Source organism: Lissotriton helveticus, chromosome 6, assembly GCF_964261635.1.
Source record: "Lissotriton helveticus chromosome 6, aLisHel1.1, whole genome shotgun sequence".
Lineage (NCBI taxonomy): Eukaryota > Metazoa > Chordata > Amphibia > Caudata > Salamandridae > Lissotriton > Lissotriton helveticus.
In genome coordinates, this window is record NC_136067.1 from 1,768,275,736 (window position 1) to 1,768,295,951 (window position 20,216).

At 44.0% G+C, this 20,216-nt stretch overlaps 1 protein-coding gene across 1 annotated transcript in view; it reads right to left on the reverse strand.

Annotated features, from left to right (window-relative positions):
* TTC7A (tetratricopeptide repeat domain 7A) overlaps positions 1-20,216 on the reverse strand; it is a 1,530,821-nt gene that overhangs the window by 757,599 nt on the left and 753,006 nt on the right. Inside the window, exon 12 of the mRNA XM_078649658.1 lies at positions 11,943-12,060. Within this exon, the coding sequence (XP_078505784.1) occupies positions 11,943-12,060 (118 nt within the window). The remainder of the gene's footprint in view (positions 1-11,942; positions 12,061-20,216) is intronic.

Sequence of the window (20,216 nt, forward strand, 5' to 3'; positions counted from 1 at the left end):
AAACAAAGGCTAGCTGATAGGGTAGTGACCCCAGAAACAAAAAAGATACGCTTTGCAGACACAGGAGTAACCACCCGATGTCCTGAGGTACAACTTAGATGGACAAAGGGAAAAAGAGCGGTAAAGAGCACCAATGATACCTTGAGGAAACATCCCGGGGAAAAGGAAGATGTAGTTATAGAATAGGGGTTGGATATGTCCTTAGGCGTAGGGCCTAGTAACTCCAACCCCGTGATGGGCCTCAGGAAGAGAGGTAGTGAAGAAGTAATTAGGCAAAAATGGGAAGAGATGTTAGATGGACGCCCACCAGGCTTACAGCCAGAAAGGCATGCAGATCCCTGGCTCTTTGTGGAGCCAATAGGACAGGGAAAAGTGGGAAAAGAGTTAAGAAACTAAATCCCCTAAATCGCTCCCAGCTCCATTCTTCGTTCACTAAATGTCCAAGCTTAAGATACGTTAGCTCAGAAGATCTTAAAGAAGTGGGGTTTCTGGTAAATACCAAAGGGGAAGAAATAAAGACGGTCCTACTCCATTCTGCACTAATAAAAGTATCAATGGAAAAAGCAGAAGCTGAGATGCTAAATGAAGGAGTCAGAATAATAAAAAGGGAGGAAGTGCTGATGGATAAACAAGGAACCATGCGGGGTCTGGAGAACGGCAAATAAAAATGATTAGCTCGGGTTGGGGTAAGAAGGAAGAACTTGAAATCACAATAATTCCCAAAGAGCTATGGTGGGATGATGAAGATGTACTGGTCAGGAATAGATATAGGGAACTGGCATACATGGAATGCGAGGAAGATGGGTACTTGAGCGATATTGATTAGGAACTAGGGTCGTCGCACAGCCTGTCCATTTTATCTTGGAATGTCAATGGTTATAAAAGAATATTGCTCCAGGAAAGCTTTAAAAACATCTTAACCCCTTCGATGCTTATGACGGAACGGTTCCGTCATCAGCGTCGGTTGAGCTGTGCTGATGACGGAACCGTTCCGTCATGACCACACCCGTTTTTTAGAACCTTCAGCACAGCGCGCAAATTCGCGCTGCGCTGAAGGTGTTAAAGAAGACCGGCATTGTTTGTTTACTGGAGACTTGGCTGTGCGACGAAACCCCCGTTACTGAAGGATTTACCCATCATGTAAAGCCTGCAAGAAAGAATATATTAGGTAGGCCGTCAGGTGGCCAGTTGATATTGGTTTCCACAAGGATAGCTAGAGATATAGAACCCCTTGAACTCAAGTGTAATTGGGCACTAGATAGTAGAGTGTTGACATCAAATAATAACTTAGGTGGTGAAGGTTTATGCATTATAAATGTGTATATACAGAAAGGAAAAATAAATGACTATTAAGTGGACCTGGAATGCTTAAAAAAGGACCTGGAGGGCTTATGTGACATTTATCCTAGAGATGTGTTTTTGATACTGGCGACTTTAATCACAGACTAAATCCCCTAAAAATTGACTCATGGCATAGAGATCTGTTAAGAGCCTATAATATAGAGATTGCTAAGTTCCCCAGATGGGACACTTCAACTCAAGTCGTGGAGCTTGGACAGCTGCTGGTTGCTTTGGGCCTGGTCTGTGTCAATGGAAGAAAGGAAACGGATCGACCCACAAAGCGCACCTTTAAAATAGGGCAGCAAATATGTCCCATAGATTATGTATTTATTCAGGCTTGGAACTTTCATTTAATTAAACATTTCGAAATACTTAGGGTGGAAGGTAGTGACCACTACCCACTGCTGACGGAATGATATGTTAAAAGGGCCCCGCAGAGACAAAAAGCGTTACAAGTTCAGGTTCAATATCCAAAGCGACTTACAACTTGGATTACAGAAGAATATATAAAAAAATTGAGTGCACTCCAATTAACATTTGCAGTAGAAAACCAGAGGAGGATATATCCTGGTATGAAGATATAATAAGACAACTGGTAGAATGCCTCAGGATAAAAATCAAATGTGGTAATCATGAGCTAGTAAGTAAGGCTAATCTACACTCCAATAACTAGCCATGGTTTGATGAGGATTGCCGTAAAGTAAAAGCCTGTATTAGGCAAAAGGAAAGAAGCCTTAGAGGCGGCTACAATGATGATCTATTACTTAGCCTTCAGAAATTAAAGTTAAAATATAAGACAATCATTAGTGATAAAAAAAGAACCTATAAGGACAAATGCCGGGTGAAACTACTTGAGGTAATTGAGGAAAAAAATGTGAAAGGCTTTTGGAAATTAATACAAGAATGCCCTGGGTAAGTTGTAGGGACCCTGCAGTGCTCTGTACCGGAGGATAAGTGGGTGGATTATCTAGAGGAAATTTATGGGAAGTGGCCAAGGATGGTGGAAACAATCGCAACAGATGACCAGGAGTCAGGGAAGAAGTAAAAGAGCATTTCTCCCCAAGCCATATTAGGAGCATAATAGCCAGGCTAAATTTAACTCGAGCTGCTGGCCCAGATAATTTGCCGGCTGTCATTATAAAAACGAATCCTGAGTGGTGGACAGAGTTCTTTTCGAATATGTTTCAGGGGATACTTAATACAGGAATTATGCCAGATAGTTGGAAAGGGGCTATTGTAAGATCAATACATAAAAAAGCGATGTAAATTCCCCTAAAAACTATCGTTTAATAAATCTCTTGGACATAGGCGAAAAAGTATTCGCCATAGTAATTTTGGGTCTACTCAGGGATTGGGCAGATGAAAAACAGATAGTGCCCCCAGAACAGGGAGGGTTTAAAGAAGGACACTCAACGGTTGATCACTGTTTTGCTCTCTGGTCCATCGTGCGGAAGTCGACCGAACAGAGGGGCAATCTATTCTGCTGTTTTGTGGACTTCCGCGCAGCATTCGATCTTGTGAGCAGGGAGCAGTTATGGTCAACCTTGGTAGGGTACAAAATTCATGGCAATTTATTGGCCTTGATCCAAGCCCTGCATACAGAAAACTGGGCCCAGATAATCTTGGATGAGGATGGAGGATTGTCTGGGAGGATCCAGATTGGTGATGGCCTGAGGCAGGGGTGCGTACTCGCTGCCTTGCTCTTTTCCCTGTTCTTGGCTGACCTGCCCTTAAAAGTAAGAGAGGTTAGAGGGGCTAGCCCGAAACTAGGAGGAAACCAGATCTCCTGTTTATTATACGCAGATGATCTGGTAATTATGGACCAGACGGAGATAGGTCTACAAAGAAAACTAAACATGTTTAAAGAATACTGTCTAAATAACAAATTAGTTGTGAACATGGAGAAGACCAAAATCCTATGCTTTGGAAGGAGCAAAATAAAGTTTTCCTGGTATCTAGGCATAGAATTGCTCGAGAAAGTAACAGAATATAGATACCTGGGGATGTGGTTTGCGAGTAACCTGAAATGGTATACCCACCTGGCCGCTTTAAAAATAAGGGCATTGGCTTCTGTGAAGGGTTTAAAAAGATTTAACAGTATATAAGGAGAAATGTCTGATAGGCCGGTTATAAAGGCCTATCTAGCAATGGTCCCTCCACAATTCCTGTATGGCGCAGAGGTACTTTATTTAAGTGGCAAAAATAGTTGGGATAAAGAGGAGGGAAATATCCTAAAAAGCCTGTTCTCGCAGCCAAGATCGTCTATAGTGCAAGCAGCAAGACTAGAATTGGAAATCACCTCTTGGGCCATAACAGCCTGCATGGCTCTATTCCGTTTCTGGCAGCGTTTAGGGTCAGGTGAGGTAAAAAGAAATCTCACAATGGTGTGAAAATTAAATTGCCATCAGTGAGCTGACCTGGGCAAAACAGATAAGAGCCTCAATAAGCGAAGCATATGGAGTGTTTAAACTTAGGCTGTGCCCTCAGTCACTTCATCTAATGATAGATAAGAAAGAACTTAGGTCATTGGGAACTGAAATGTCTCGTATAGATGACCAGGAGTACCTCTCGCAGAAAATCTCAGTGTCCCATATGACCTTGGCTTGGAAAAATGATTTACATTACCCTTATGTAGACAGATTACCTAGTTGCCGTTTAAGGTGTGAAGTGCTAAAATTGTGAATTGGGATAAACCCCTGCTATGAGAATAAAGAGGTTAAAAATTCAATGATAGACAGTAATGGTAAATGCACTTGCACTTTAGGTACTACCTGTGATATTTTATATATTTTATTAGACTGTATGAAGATTTTAGATATACAAAGGGAGATTTTAGGCCCGATTTTTCAAAAATACGAGATTAAAAATAGGATGCAAGCTGTTAATCTCTTAGTGGGAATGATGGATTTAGATATAGCCTGCGCCATGGGGAAATTCATTAATAAAGTTAAAGTGTTTCTCAAATGTAAAGAGTAAATGATGAAAGTTAGATCCCTTAGGATAATAGGAGATTGAGATATTAAAGAATAACAGTATTGTAGGTGACATACCGGAAGGACTAGTTGCCCAAGAATGAATCGCTCAGTTTTAACAAATCTTAAGATGATATTTGCCTTTTATTTTAAAGAAAATGTGTTAGGCATGTAGAAGATGTATTACATATTTTATGATACTGATTTGCTTATACCTTTTAATCGAATGATATGCTGTTAATTGGTTACCTTTATGGTTGTAAAAAACAAATAAAGTTTTAATGACTGACTGACTGACTGAACTGTCCTGTTAATTTAGCCATTCAGAGAATAATAGTGAACACTAGGAATTGGCTAACAACAAAAACAGCACTGAAAAACTTATGGAACAGTGCCTCTCCTACTTTATGAAATGGAAGGGCCTATTGACATTGGGGTTCATTTCATGCTGTCCACTCATCATCCTTTCTGTAATCTTTGAGAGTCTACAAGAGTTTATGCCAAAATGTTGCAATAAAGCTTTTCCACAATCCCTGTTTTTCTTCATGTGGAGCCCGTGGGTTTCAGCCTTGGCCTAAAATTCTAGGTCTCTGTGCCATGTCTTTGCCAGAGGAGGAATCTGGGATGTTCATCTCATATTGATTGCCCACTGGCCGAGCACCAGGGTCAGATCAATGAATTTGGAAGTGACCTTGGTGGTTTTGGGTCTGGAGTATATGCCTACGTTTCTAGGTTTTCAAGTCGTGGTCTACTGGTTACTGTGGTGATGCAGTCCCTAATATTGTCCCAGAACAGGTACAATTTATCACACGACCATAACAGATGTTGTAAATCAGCTGGTGAATATTGGCTCCTAGGACAGGCTGCTGTCACTGCTTGGAAGATGTGATTTACTTTGTGGGGTGCAATGTGGGGTCTGAGTAATTTGCTGAACTGAATACTTTTAATTAATAAAAAAAAATGGGGGGAGGAGCTACGCTAGCAATCAAGATGGCTGCGTAAGCTCCCGGCTCCGCTGACCTCCGCCAGCAGCTCGAATATCCTGCCTTTCATCCTGAACTTACACCAGATTTCCTTGTTCATGAAGTTTTTCTGCTTCTAATGGCGCAATCCTGAGTTTTCTACCTCATCGGCTGACGAAGATACGCCGTGTTTCCATTCTCGGCCTAACACCGTGTGGAAGCCGGGGCCTCGATTTCTAGCCTATCCGGGTTGGAATTGATCAACATCGGCCGTGAGACCTGGACTGAGCCCGGTCTCCCGAAGTGTGCCGTGAATTGTTGATTTTTGGTGACGAACCTGTGCATGACCTACACCGAGGACACACCAGCGTGTCACACCGGCTGCCGGGGTGGGGGTCCGGTGCCCGAAGACCTTGCTGCCCTCCCGGGGTCGACGGGCTGGGGCCCTCGCTGTCGGCGAAGGTGTGTTCTGCTAGACGAGGTGCGCCCACTGTTCAACATCAGATTTGTGAGGCCTGTTACCCCGGAGTAGCCGGCCTCCGGGGTTCAAGTCCTGCTCTGTCGCCTACTGAGAGGGGATGGAGCGGACGGAAGGCACGCCATCGCTGCAGGCCGTTCTGTCTCTCCATTGGGGCGCTCCATTCGCATACCATCGCTGTGTTCCGGACACTGATTGTGAGAGTGGACGATATCCTGGCACCGGAGGCCGACTCTGCGTTAAGTTTCCAGCTAGCTGTGGTACCAGCGGTGCACCGAACGCTTGAAATCGAGGTCCCCGTGCAGATCCCGGATTTAATGAGCCTTGGCGGTCCCCAGTCAACAACAAGCCAGCCAGTGCTTATCGCCAGCGTCTCCTGCTCGATTCTGCTGCCACCTAACACATCTATGGACGGTCTTTTGTGTGGTAACAAGTTCCTCAGTGACTGTTCGAGATACTCGCTGTTCTTGGACACCTTTCCTCGTTCGATTCGTGAACTTTTATCCTGTATTCGATCCTACTGCACTGACATGAACTTTTATGAACGCTTTGCCTTTTCCTTCAAGATGGCGGCTCGAGTGAAGAAGACTCTCATGAAAGATCGTACTGGCCATGGCTGAACTTGATCGCTTAGATCTGATATAATAGCTTTATGCAATGCCGGGGTTGTGCCTATACTGTGACGGGAGTTGGGTGATTATTGACTATACTCCCCCGACTGGTTCGTATATTTTCCTGACTATTGGTTTTACCACGTCTCGGGAGGTGGCTGCTGGCGGGGGGTACGGGAGACCGGGAGTGTGTTTGCTTTCTCCTCCTCCACTTTCTCTCTTTTCCCCTTCTTTTAGGGTAGTTCTTGGGCGACAGGCACGCTGCCAGTGGGGTTAGGCTGTAGCCATTGCAGGGGTGCAGGGTGGGGGGTTAGGGGAGTTTTTTTTATTTTGCCTTTGTTTTGTCCTATGGCCCTTTTGTCTCCTTTTTCCTTTCTATGAGAGGTGGGCTGTTTACTCTCCACGGATCCTTTATTGTCCGGGTGTCTACACTGGCTTTAATTATCCTGTATCATTGAGGACGGGGTCGCGCGGGTGGGATTGTTTTGGATCGTATAATAGACTGTTTATTTCTCCTTTCTAATATGCGTAATCGTGATGGGCCACGTGTTCCTTATGATGGTTTTTGTATGAATATTTCTCCCGCCTGTCCCTGTTCTGCATTTTACCGTTTGACACCTGATATCTATAATGCCTACTCTTTTCTTACTGTTAAAATAAAAAAATATATTAAAAAAAAACAAAAACAAGCCTTCCTGGACACTTTCCCGGGGTATTTCGAAGCTCTCTTTCATTTGTTATCGAGATATACCTGCCCTGAGCACTCCTCCAATTGATCTCTCAAGAGTCACAGAGACACCCCAGTATACACAAGGATGGGTTTGTAAAGCCACGTGATCAATATACAGCCATTCCTGTTGGTGTACTATATCTGTAGGACACTATGCATGGGGATCTTCCGAACCATACTTTGGCGAGGAGGGCAGTAGTGATGAAACAATGTGCTTGAGGGAAGATTCACTGAATGAGTACCTTTTTTCAACACTAAAGACTGTGGGGATTCACGAAGATAAGCATACCTATGAAATTGGAAGTCTACTAATGACATGTATATCAGTCATAGTATACTGTTATACTTAGTATATTTTTTTGTGTCTCTCCACAGTATTTGTACCCTGTGATGGCGGGATTTACTTCCTCATGGCTTTGATCAACATTGATCTTTTTATTTCCCCATTAATTTTCCTGACTGAGGTAAGGGGGGAGAATAGGCTGGGACTGATAGATGTCCTGAAGAAGACTGGCGTGACCAATTCAGTGGGGGCGCTATAAGACGGTCAAAACATGTTTGCTTTTGCCGTCTAAGGAGGGGTGTTTTGGAAACTTGATTTTCTCTATAAACACTTCCCATCCTTCACTATTTTTAATCCTGACCGTGGAACCTATAAATAAAGGTCTGACAGGTATCCATGAGCCAGTTTTAATAGCACAGTCTATCCACTGCACCTTTGTCTATCACTATACCCAGTCCTAAGGTAACACTTACTTGGTTATCAATGTCTTGTAACTTTTGTGTTGTCTTGTATTTTGTTTCCCCCTCCCTATGCTCCGCCCTGTGCATGGCTACGCCAGGGCGTTTTGTAATCAGACCCTATGATGAAGCAAGTCACACACATTTGTGTGTGAGTGAGGGCAGTTTTTCAAAACACACCACTTGTGTCACTGCTTGTCTGTTTACTTGTGTTGGGTGTTGTCCTCTCTACCCCTTTCTGTGTTTACATGCTACACCAGGGGGTTCGGGGTAGTGGAGATTTGTTTTGACCCTCTCCCCTTTCTTTTGTGAGTGATGATCTTCCGAACCATCCATGTTCAACAATATTTTGAGCACATGTGTAATTTTCTTTTCACAAAAGCCTTAACTGCGATATGTACAGTAATAGCAGTTACGGCCTTAATCGCAATTCACCAGGCCACTCGTAATGACAGCCTAAGGCTTGGTGAGATACTGGAATAGTAGGACTAGTCTGACTGTGAACTTTCTTGATCAGTCCTGGGCTGAGGAATGCACTGTTCCAGACGAGCCTGAACCAGATTCTAAGTCACTGCTTTTGTGGCTTTTAGGATTATCAGCAACTCTACCTGCCAACAATGCAACACATTTTGATATCATGGGCAGTGCTTCTTTTTCTTGTTACAGCTGAGCCTTACATTATAGGACACCTCTTAACCACAAGAAAGCCTATGCAGACCCTAGTTTTTCTCTGAATATAGAAGCACTTGAGGAGCTAGTTGTTTGTACTATTTGAATGAGATGCTTGGATATGTCATGGAGCCTCATAAAAAACATGTGTAATCTTCCAAGAGATGTCTCTGGTACATCAGGCTAACTGCATGGATCACCATTCAGGAATACGCTGCAGCAGCGCAAACACATTCTACGAAAACAAATCAAAGCCCCTGTGGTTCAAAAGGAGATTTAAAAGTGATGGTCAAAAGAGGGGTGAGTACTCAGTAACACAACATTGGTCCACACTACCGTCCTGATGACCCTATTATAGCCTTAACAGAATAATCAAAATTTTGACAAACGGATCCCACAGATCACTGAAGAAAATGCCACAAATTTCTTGGGCCACTGTCAATTTTATACATAATTCATTAGATTGCTTTTTATTGCTCTGTAATCATGTCCACATTTCAGTGGTCATCGTGCTGCCCTCACTATCGCTTTTTGTCACTGACTATCTCTGTTCTTCATGTAAACATCTTGATACATCGAATCATAGCTTTTGCAACTATAAAAAAGCTTTAACTTGCTACTACATGCTATATAAGCCATTCATTGATAATTACTGCCATCAGAGACTGATTAATATACATTTAATAATTTGATTAAATATTTCCATTGTGAATATTGTACTTTTTAAAATGAATGAATATTCAGCCCCGTTATGGAATAGCAGGTTTGCCTGTCCTTAGTAATATAAGACCTAATGGTGAACTAGTGCCCATCTGCAATCCAGGATGTGCAATTTAAACATCGACTAATTTGCAAATAACTGTGCAATTTGCGATGCAACCTAGGTACTAATAGGTCATATTGCACATTGTCTATCTGCAGGGAGTCGCAAATTGATTTGCCTAATGAATATTAATTAGGCAGGTTGTAATTTGCGACACCCATTGAATGAATGTGGATGCAAAATGGAGGTCTGAAAGGTACAGCACATCTCTATCCCTTCATTTGTATTACCAAATGAAAATTATTTTTCTAAAAGCTGCCCTTTTTCATTAAAGGGATAGGTACTACTTCGAAAAAAACAATTACCATTTGGGTAAACATTGGGGGCAACAGGATGTGGTCCTCTGGGCTACTACCTGCTCCGCAGGCCTCCAGACCTGAAGACAGCTTTCACTTTTGCGAATCAGTTACCACTCCAACTCAGGGGTCAATAACTGATCAATGGTTTTCAACTGCAACTGCAGACATAAAACATTCAAACATTCTTTTGCAAATCATAAGCATATTCGGATTGTCCCTTTCCTCCCCTATTTGCAATCCGGATAGGTCATTAAAGCCCGTTTACAAGTTTGCAAGACTTTTCTGGTTCGAAAAAGGGCTTTTGTAACATCGTGCCCAATAATATTTCCTGCCCAAACTCCAGTAGACTGAGGGGCATAGACAATGCTCCCTCTGGATAGGCGCAAGCATGCTCGGAACCCCACCACCCTAAACCCCGAGCACCAAACCTCCACCCCCACAAAAACCCCTAACCTGCACCGGCACCCCCACTGGCACTTTCAGCCTGCTCGGAGAAGGCAAAAAATATCTGCTGTTTTTTTTCCACCAAAATAGGGAACAATTGCCCAGCAAAGGACCCGGTAACTCTTGGTCCAACTAGTGATTCACCATTTCAGAGAAAAATCTAGCAATGACCGGACTTTGGTGCAAAGATACCAGTTAGTAATTTAAATACCGACCTCTCGCCGTATCTCTGAACCAAAGTCCAGCAAACACATTGGCACAATTTGCTTATGTATCGTATCTACCAGATCCGTCGCGCCTTTTTTTTTTTTTAAGTTCAAGTTTATTGAGACCAACAGAAAATACAGGATGAAATGCTGTACGAGAAAATACAATATAGGAATGCAAGAATACTTAATGCAAAAAGAAATTGAAAATCGGAATCAATAAACAATATACTCTCGTTCATGAAAAAAGGAAGGAGAGAGGGAAAAAATAAAAAAGGGGGGGAGGATGAGGAGAAATAAGAAAATCAACTTGGTTATAATATCAAAAGCACAGGTTACATTGAATGCAAAAATAGTAACAATGAAACAATCATGTAAGTAACAGTTGAGATACTAAAAATCGGTCTAGGAGTAAGTAAAAAGACAACAATACAATGTTCAAGGTGGCTTGCGAACTGCATCAGGTATGGAAAGAGGAGCAGCAATGATTGGAGGAGGGTAAGAGGGAGAAGAGGAGGAAAGGTAAGTAGTGAGTGGAATCCACAGAAGGTCACGTTTGATAGCAAGGGAGATTGGGGATACGTAGTTGGTATCTAAACGATGATTAAAGCAAATAGCATTCCACCAGGCCGAATAAGTAAGGTTTGAGGAGTCTTTCCAATTGGAAGTAATTAAGTGAAAAGCTACAGCAAGAAAGAGGTCAAGCAACTTGTAATGGGAGGGGGTCGCCGCGCCTTTTAAAGTGTCTTATTTCACTAATTCATTTTTTGCAACAAAAAAACAGAAAGTGATGTTAGCATGTCACCCTCCCACACGTCTTTCAATGTGGGCTGCTGCCACAGCAATCACAAGTGAAAGCTATCATAGCACCGCTTGTTTACAATGTTTTGGCAGATCTTTTTACACAGATTTGAATTGATGTCTTATTTTAATATAATAAAGCATGTTTCATAACTGACGACAATGCTAAAAAAAATAAAAAAATAAAAAGATTCTGGCGTGTTCTTTTTTTTACCTAAGGAGCCAGCTCATCCAAGTCTCAAATTGCCTCAAATTATTAGCCAGAGTATACCAGTTAGGGATGTTGTATTGAGTCAGGACTGAAGGAATGCTTTCTTAAACAACAACATGTTAAGGGCTGTAGAACAATGACAATTATATTTGCAGTGGTTCTCTATCAGTTGAAAGCACCTAAATGCCTTTGCGTGCTAGCGCGCGCAATAAGACCCTTAAATAAATAAATAAATAAATAGGACTGTCCAGAGGCTTTTAGCGGGTGACCCCTGGGATGCAGAGATTATAATGGATGCTAAATTGTAACTTCTCCAGGAACATTCTTTTAACAGTGAAATGCACATACATGTGCAGAAACATTTGCACTACTCTGTCAGTTTAATCGTTGGGCCAAATGGTGGAGCAACATTGCCCTGGCATTACCATATGCAAACACAGCAGTGAAAAACTGCGCCCCACTAGCTCGCTGTATGTAATCCTCCTTCAAATGTTTTGGAGTAAAACCTCACAAAGTACTTGCTGATGCGCTCACATCCACATTTTCTTATGGCAATACATTCCTTATAACTAGAACAGCTTCTGGTATTAAATTGCATCTGTAAACACAGAGCAGTTTGTGAGCACAATGTTATATAAAGGGAGTGAGGGTTACCATCGGTTGCTTGGAGACTGTACAACAGGCCAAGAGCCAGGAAACCTTTCGCTTGAAGCTCCCCTGCATCCTCTCCCATTTCAGTTACCAGTTTGGCAAATTGTATTCCTTCTTCCAGCTGCATAAAACAAGAAAGAAACAAAGTCACTAAATGTATCCCAGCAACAATCTGTGAATGAAGCATTCAGATACAGTTACCTAAAACAAACTTGAGAGGTCATTTAGAGTATGAGGAAGGTACATGATGCACAATAAACAAAATCATTTCTCCCATGGAATGTTTTTATTCTCCGAGCCTGGGGGCCATTGGCTTGCTTTTCTGGTTCTGAGTGCCATGACTGTCGCGGCCGTCACTATTTGTAAAGGTTGGTTTGCCAGAATAGGGCTGGCCTTCCAAATCTCTGTAGCCGGTGGCGCTGCGATAGATGGGCTGCCAGTAGATGGTTTGCCATGAAGGAGCAAGGTAAGGCTCCATCAGAGGATACCTGGTAGTTCCCCACCTCAAAATAAGGCTATGGAATCAAGTTTGTTGTGGCAGGAGAACCGCCATAAATTGGCAGGTCTCCCACCTTGCCAAAATCTAATTTGCCCTTTACTTTTCACACTTGAACACAGCTTCAATATGTTATTTCTAAATGCATCATGCATGGTTAATTTTATTTTTATTTTGCATAAAACGAACTGTATGGACTACTTTTGCCTTACTCTCAATGGAAGAGAATAGACAAAAGAGCATTCTTAAAAAAAAGCGTATTGAAAAATTAAGACACAAACAGTAGTTAATCTACGGAGTTCTTTTTAGACCAAACTTATTTGATTTTTCCCAAAACTAGGAATACAATGCCGGTGCTCAGGAAGGATAAGGCGCCAGGCAGAATATGCTTGACTGTTTTATTCTGAGCTTAAATGAACACCAATGCCTTTTTAAATATATTTCATTGAATTTTTCATCAGCAGTGTATCTTACGTAGCACTATGCTTCCCTTCTCCACACCCGCCCAACTGGTCCTCAGTATCTCGGAATAGTATATAATGATCATTATAAACATACATTTCTGCATGTTTACAGTTAGGTATCAAACTTAAAGCCCACTCAAACAAGAAAGCTGCCAGAAAGAGTTGAAACAGTGTGTGAAGATCAGAGTAGAACAGAATCCGTTGGTACGGTTACCCCCCATACAGTGGGCAAGGGGGGTTTCCAAATGGCTGTCACCAGGTGTCCCTTTGCTCATTGGGCTTTCACTATTAGCCCCTTCGCTGCTGCCGTCGGCCGTTGGACGTCGCGCGAGCTACCTCCCTGGTGCTGCGCACGTCCAACGGCCGACGCGGCACCGCCCACCCTTTAAAACGCCCGCACCGCGGCAGAAAAACCGCCGCGGTTAAGGCGTTAAATTACGTTTTCATCTATTTATTACCTACCATGCTCACGTATCACAAGAGTATCTGTGTCTGGAGAAAGGCAGATGTATGGTGTACAAGAATAGAAAATAAGGTCTTTGTCAAATGGATCAAATCAAGATTTTGCTTTTAAATCACAGTTTGGCTATTACTAAAATAAGGAGGAATGAATATGGATTGAATATGGTTCTGGTTTTAAAGAAACATGCTCCATAGAATCTTTTTGTCCATACCGGTGTCCTTAAATACGTCCAAATTTGCATGCCCTTTTGAAGATGTTGAATGTATCCTGATGAATTCACTTCATGCAGTGGCATAGATAGTGTGTCACAGGCTCTAGTGCAAAGAAGGAAATGGGCCCCTTGGATGCAGTTTGAATGATAAAATACACCAATAATCAGAGTTGAGTTGGCCCCTAAGACATCTGGGCCCAGGTGCCACTGCACCTATGGAAGATACAACCCTGCCTTCATGTAAATAAAATACCCTGCAGTCCAATGTTTTCCAAGATACAACAAATCCCTTGTTTCCCTTTTAGGTTTTGCCCTCATTGCACTTGTACTGTGCTTGTGGAATCTACTGTATTTAATTTAAATCTTAAAAGGGGTTTACATTACTCCCTTGCTTTTCATTGGCTCCTGTGATTGCCACTAATGTTTTCTCCATTTCTACTGGCTGCCACAAGCGATTTCCTTTTGTTCCTCCTGTGTTTCTCTTTTCAGTGTACCGTGGCCCAAGTCCTGTTTCCATCTGCTTTGATGAAACTTCTTTTAAGAATGTCAGCACCTCTGTGTGCTTTGCTGGATGCCAAGGCTCTGATTGCAATGCACCCTCACTCGCCCCCCCCCCGGGTCAAAGTAGCTGCCCACTCTAGTGCTGCCTTCAGTTTGCAAATCAAGCAGCGCACTCACCTGTCCAGCCAGGGCATAAGCAAGGACCCACTCTAGTGCACCCTTTTGTCAATGCTCCCCGTCTGCATCCTCAGACTTCTGCTAATACATTTGGCACAGTCCAAACCCAGGCTGATATTGTGGAAACTGCTGCAGTGCTCGATTGCATTGTCTGCCTTGTCGCAAAACAAGCGACGGCCATCCAAGGGCATGTCCAAAAGTGTTGCTTGGACTGAGGTTCTGTGAATTCTGAACCCATGGGTTCCATTTTGTGTATGGCAGCCATTTTGTGGTTGCCCTCACATAGGCCATGATTGTGGCTGAAACTAGTCTTCTAAGGACATGTAGACCTTAGCTTAAGTTCATGCGGACTCCTGTTTGACCTGAGTGAACTGACCCTGTTGCCTGAAGCTGACCTTGTTAAACCAGTTCCTGCCCTTTAGCTGATCAAGATTGAGGATCAAAGCACAGGACATTGTAGAGTTTGGTATGCACACACACACCCCTTATACTGCTTCTTATCTGTTTTCTGTTCCTTCTTTTATGGTCTATTTATGATATGGGTTGTGGTCCTTTTATTATGGGTTTGTCCGGCTTGTGTAAGAAGGAATGTTAGGCATTTTGCATGCTTGCAAAAGCTAGGACTGCCCCTTACTTGTATGCTGAAGTTTGCATATAAAAGGCCTCTGTTTTCTGTATTCTTCAGACTACCTCATTCAGTTGCTACGGCTTCTGTGTGACGTGGCCTCACTTATTAAATTTAATAAAGATGTCCTTTCATATTTTCAGCTTCTGTGCTAAGTTCTTTTTTTATTAGTAAGTATTCCCTGAGAATGAAGATTTCAGTTCTTCAAATGGCGCGGCCAACGTGGGCTTCATCAGAGAAGTGACTTTCTGTGGGAGTGATCTTGTCAGAAGACTGAAATCTACTGAGGAGGACAGGACGGGACTCTACTACTCTGTGCACAGGAATTCTGGAGATTCTCTGTTTCTGCAGCCCAGTATATTTCTGCTCTTGGGTGCCAAAAGGAGGGATTCCAGATTCAGTAGGGTAGGGGGTGGTTGGAATGCTCCTTAACACTATCTTCACTGTCCTGATGAAGACCCTAAACTGAGGAACTACCCGCCCTTACATATCGGGGTCGAAACGTCGACATTTTTTCTCCAACATACACGTTACGCTAGAATCTGCCATAAATGATTTTCGTGTAGTGATTGTACAGGGAACTATGTGATCTATTCACAGAAAGGAAATGTTTCGTTATCAAACTTGAATTGTCTACAGGACACTATTCCCTTTCTTTGTCCCTCTATCTATTCCAACCACCCCCTACCCTACTGAATCTGGAATCCCTCCTTTTGGCACCCACTGAGCACCATTTCGAATAATGAGTAAACTCACCGTTATGCAATGTATGAATTAAATACTAAATAACTGTGTTTGTATACCACTACTTACACCTGAATTAAATTCAGTCTCAATCTGATAGGATTGATGTGTACCTTTCTAACTATTTATTGATGAAACAAATGTAATGAACACTGTTTTGTAACCGACCACCCCTTTTTGCAACCTCTGACAATAGGCAGTCCATTGAGCCCCTTGGCCTGAGTTTTGGCCACCACCCCTCCCTTTTCTTTGCTCCAACGGAAAGGCAGTGCACCAGAGGATCCAGGATTGGAAAAAGGCACTACATTGTGGTACCTATGATTAAATGGAAGAGCAGCCCGAGCATCCTCTGACACTGAAAAGCAAGTGTTGGAGTCTGAAAGTGTTGCTGAGTATGAAAGCCTGTTGCTCTTTCCTGATTAATAGTACTTGGGTCTGCATGAGATGATCTGTGCCCATGATCAATGGAGAGCACACTATCTGTAGTGCCTGCCTCAGAGGAGAGGTATTGGTGCACTGCTTTGAGACATTGAGACTGTCAAATAAGCTGCGAGTGTTTGCAAGGAGGGCACCCCAACGGATACTGAGAAGGACCATTTTCATGAAAGGCCTGAACGAAGAGGCCCATGTGGAAGAAAACAACAGAAAAAGATTTGATGAACAATAGAAGCCTGCCGGAGAGGCTTGGACGGACTCTGGGTATTTCCCGTGCGATTGCATAAAATGGGTATTAAGAAACTGATTTTTGCTGTTTTGCTGGCATTTTCTTTTTTAAAGTAGTATTCTGTTTAGTAAAAGCAGAATAAAGTCCATTCCCTGTGGAAGAGTATCCCTTTTCACCTCAGACCATTGATGAGGATCACCACTGTTTCATCTGAACATATAATAAGTTACTGAAATGCATAGGAGCCATAAAAAAATGTTACTAGATAATTTTAGGATTTGCTTTCTGCTTAGAGTTGTGAAAAATTAAAATTTTGTTTGTAATAGTGGTCATTACTTTCTCCTGTTGTCCATATGTTCTTAATAACATGTTTTCTAGTATTTTTAAGCATGACGTTGTCTTTTGTGGGTTGGATCGTTTTCACTACCCAATTGACTTCTGCACCCTCCTCCCAACCTATGTCTTTTCCTACTACTACTTCTTTGCATTCTTTTCATATCTTACCTGAACACGAGCAGATTAGAAGGTCGGAATTTGTGAATAATTCCTTTGTACAGTTTCAGCATCAATACCAGTTAGTAATGAACACCACTAATTGTTGGGTGTGTGGTCTTATGCCACATACTACAGATAGAGGTATTCCCTATTTGGTTCTGTCATTTAGTTACAATGGGTCTGTATGGGCATATCAGACGATGTTTTATGCCAACGAAGTCTATCCCTTGCGTTCCATGAAAGATAATTCGAGTAATAATGCCTTAGTGAAGGGAATAACGTATAATATTGACATCGATTCAGATACAGACTGAGTGATTGCCTATGTAAGGGCAAAAGGAGGGTCTGAGGTTCTGTGAATTCTGAACCCATGGGTTCCATTTTGTGTATGGCAGCCATTTTGTGGTTGCCCTCACATAGGCCATGATTGTGGCTGAAACTAGTCTTTTAAGGACATGTAGACCTTAGCTTAAGTTCATGCGGACTCCTGTTTGACCTGAGTGAACTGACCCTGTTGCCTGAAGCTGACCTTGTTAAACCAGTTCCTGCCCTTTAGCTGATCAAGATTGAGGATCAAAGCACAGGACATTGTAGAGTTTGGTATGCACACACACACCCCTTATACTGCTTCTTATCTGTTTTCTGTTCCTTCTTTTATGGTCTGTTTATGATATGGGTTGTGGTCCTTTTATTATGGGTTTGTCCGGCTTGTGTAAGAAGGAATGTTAGGCATTTTGCATGCTTGCAAAAGCTAGGACTGCCCCTTATTGTATGCTGAAGTTTGCATATAAAAGGCCTCTGTTTTCTGTATTCTTCAGACTACCTCATTCAGTTGCTACGGCTTCTGTGTGACGTGGCCTCACTTATTAAATTTAATAAAGATGTCTTTTCATATTTTCAGCTTCTGTGCCAAGTTCTTTTTTTATTAGTAAGTATTCCCTGAGAATGAAGATTTCAGTTCTTCAGGACGTCACCCAAAAAGCTAGTGGACCACAGCCAGGCGTAGCGTCTCAGGGCTACTGACGTTGAAATTGTCCTGCCTAGTGAGTCGGCGGTGTCCAGTCCATAGTTTATGGCAAAATTCACTGCATCTCTCCCTTCGGCAACTGCACGGGAGATCATGGCCAGGGCCTCCTCTGGGCACTGTGACAGCACCTGCACGACTGAGTCCCACACCGATTAGGAGTAAAGGCCCAAGAGGCATGCGGTGTTCACCAACCGCAGTCCTAAACTGGCGGAAGAAAACATCTTCTTCCCAAGGTGGTCCAGCTTTTTGGATTCCCTATCAGGTGGTGCAGTAGGGAATGTGCCCTTGGAAGTTGAGGCTTGTACCACCAAGCTCTCAGGGGTGGGATGTTGGGAGAGGAAAATGGGGTCGCCTGGGGCCGGGTGGTCATGTTGGGCAATCATCCTGTCCACAGGAGCCCCTGTGTTGGGTTTGGACCAAGCGCCCAAAAGGATGTCTGTAAGGGCCTCATTGAATGGCAGCAGGGGCTCTGAAGAGGCCGCTGCAAGCACCTCGGTCAGGAGGTTAGTCCTGACCGCCCCCGTAGGAAGCTCAAGGTTTAAGGCCTCAGCCGCCCTACACAACAACACTGTGCAAGATGCACCCTCCTCCGTAGCCACGGTAGGGAGAGATAGCATGCCAGGGTCTGGGGAGGTGTCCAGACCACTGGCCTCACCAAACTCCTCTGTCCAGTCCAATTCATCTAACTGGTCTGCCAAAGGATCCACAGACCCCTCCCAGTCCTCCTCACCCTCCTCTGGTAGCCATTCATGGCGATAGGGAACACCAGGGGAGAACAGAGGTACAAAAGTACCGGTCGGCACCGGTCCGGACGTTGTTTGACGCCGGTCCGGCTCCATGTCCACATCGAGGGAGAGGCTGGGGTTGACGTTCGCTGGGGACACAGCCGGCGTTGGAGGGGGCTGACGTGTCGCCAATGGATTCGGCACCGGAGGAGCTGTCACGAGGTCGACCGGCGCCAATCCGGTTTCAGGTCAGGATCCTTAGGGGCCCAGTGGCACCGAAGCCGCCGGCATCAAAGGCCTAGAGCCACAAGCCGAGGCCCAAAAGCACGCCAGCGGAGTCAGGCTGCCCTTAGATTGAATGGAGGGCTTCGTAAAAGCTACTACGTTGGGCAGGGGTCGCTCTGGCTACCGGGAAGGAAGGGAAGGCCGGAGTCGACCCAACAGGCTCTGCGGGCAGAGCCGGATGACTACTTTCTGCTTCCCGTGTCGCGTCGGCCGACGGAAGGGGAGAACGCAAAGAGCGACGGCACTTCTTCACCTTCTTCTTGTGCTGCGACTTACCCGAAGACGAAGGTTTCGATGAGGAGTGGGGGTGATGACTCCGCAACCGGTCCTGCGACCTCCCTCTCGACCGGGACCTCGAATGGCGCGGAGCGGGCTAGCGGGCCTCGAGAAGCTTTCGGGACCGCTCCCTCAAAGATTTCAGGTTCATGGCCCGGCAGACGGAGCACGGCTTCGGTCGCGGTCGCGCTCCAAAGACAAAGCCACACGAGGTGCGGGTCCGTAATTGACATCAATTTGCGACAGGAGTCGCAAGCCTTGAAGCTGGTTTGAGGAAGGGACATCCCTGTGTGCACCAGGAGTCGAACAACTCGAAAAGATGTTTACAAAAAGTCACAATAAGGAGGAGTCAAAAAGTTAACTTGAGATACGACTCTGGAAAAGCAACGCAACAACAAGAAACGTGACGCATCCGCACCAGTTCCCGGTGCATTGCCGAAAAAATAGACGCAGCGCCTGCCCGCAGCTCAAGAAATTGCGGGACGCCACATTGAGTCCTCCAATCTCCGAAGTCCGAGATCACCGCACCGATTCTAACGCAAGTACTGCTGTGAGGCTGCAAGAGCCCATGCATCATCCCGGATCGTCGCATCGCATCCAGGCGCCAGTTCGGTCGTATTGTTGGGGGACGCAGTAAGAAACCGATGCATCACCTCCCCACGCAGTAAGAAAAAGACCCATCAACTCCTCTCCGGTAAGGAACCGACGCATCAACTCCCCCGGAGAATGGAACCGAACGCATCTCCTTCCCCGAGTGTAAGGAACTGACGCATCATCTTCCCTGCGGCCCTTTTTGTTTGTGTGCGCGACGCATCCAAGGTACTTTGTGTGAAAAGTGTTGAATCTGCAATTTGCTTTGAACTGAACTATTTCTACAATTTGACAGTCATATTTTTATTACTGTATTGTGGATTTTTGTTGTTTGGTCTTGTTTGGTTTAGATAAAGATTACTTATTTTTCTAAACAGGTGTGGTGTCCATTTGTAGTGTTTTCACAGTATTACTGTATGTGTTCACAAATGCTTTACACACTGCCTCTGAGATTAGCCTGTCTGCTCATGCCAAGCTACCAAGGAGGTGAGCAGGGGTTATTTTAGGAGTGTATCCCCCTTACCCCGACTAGA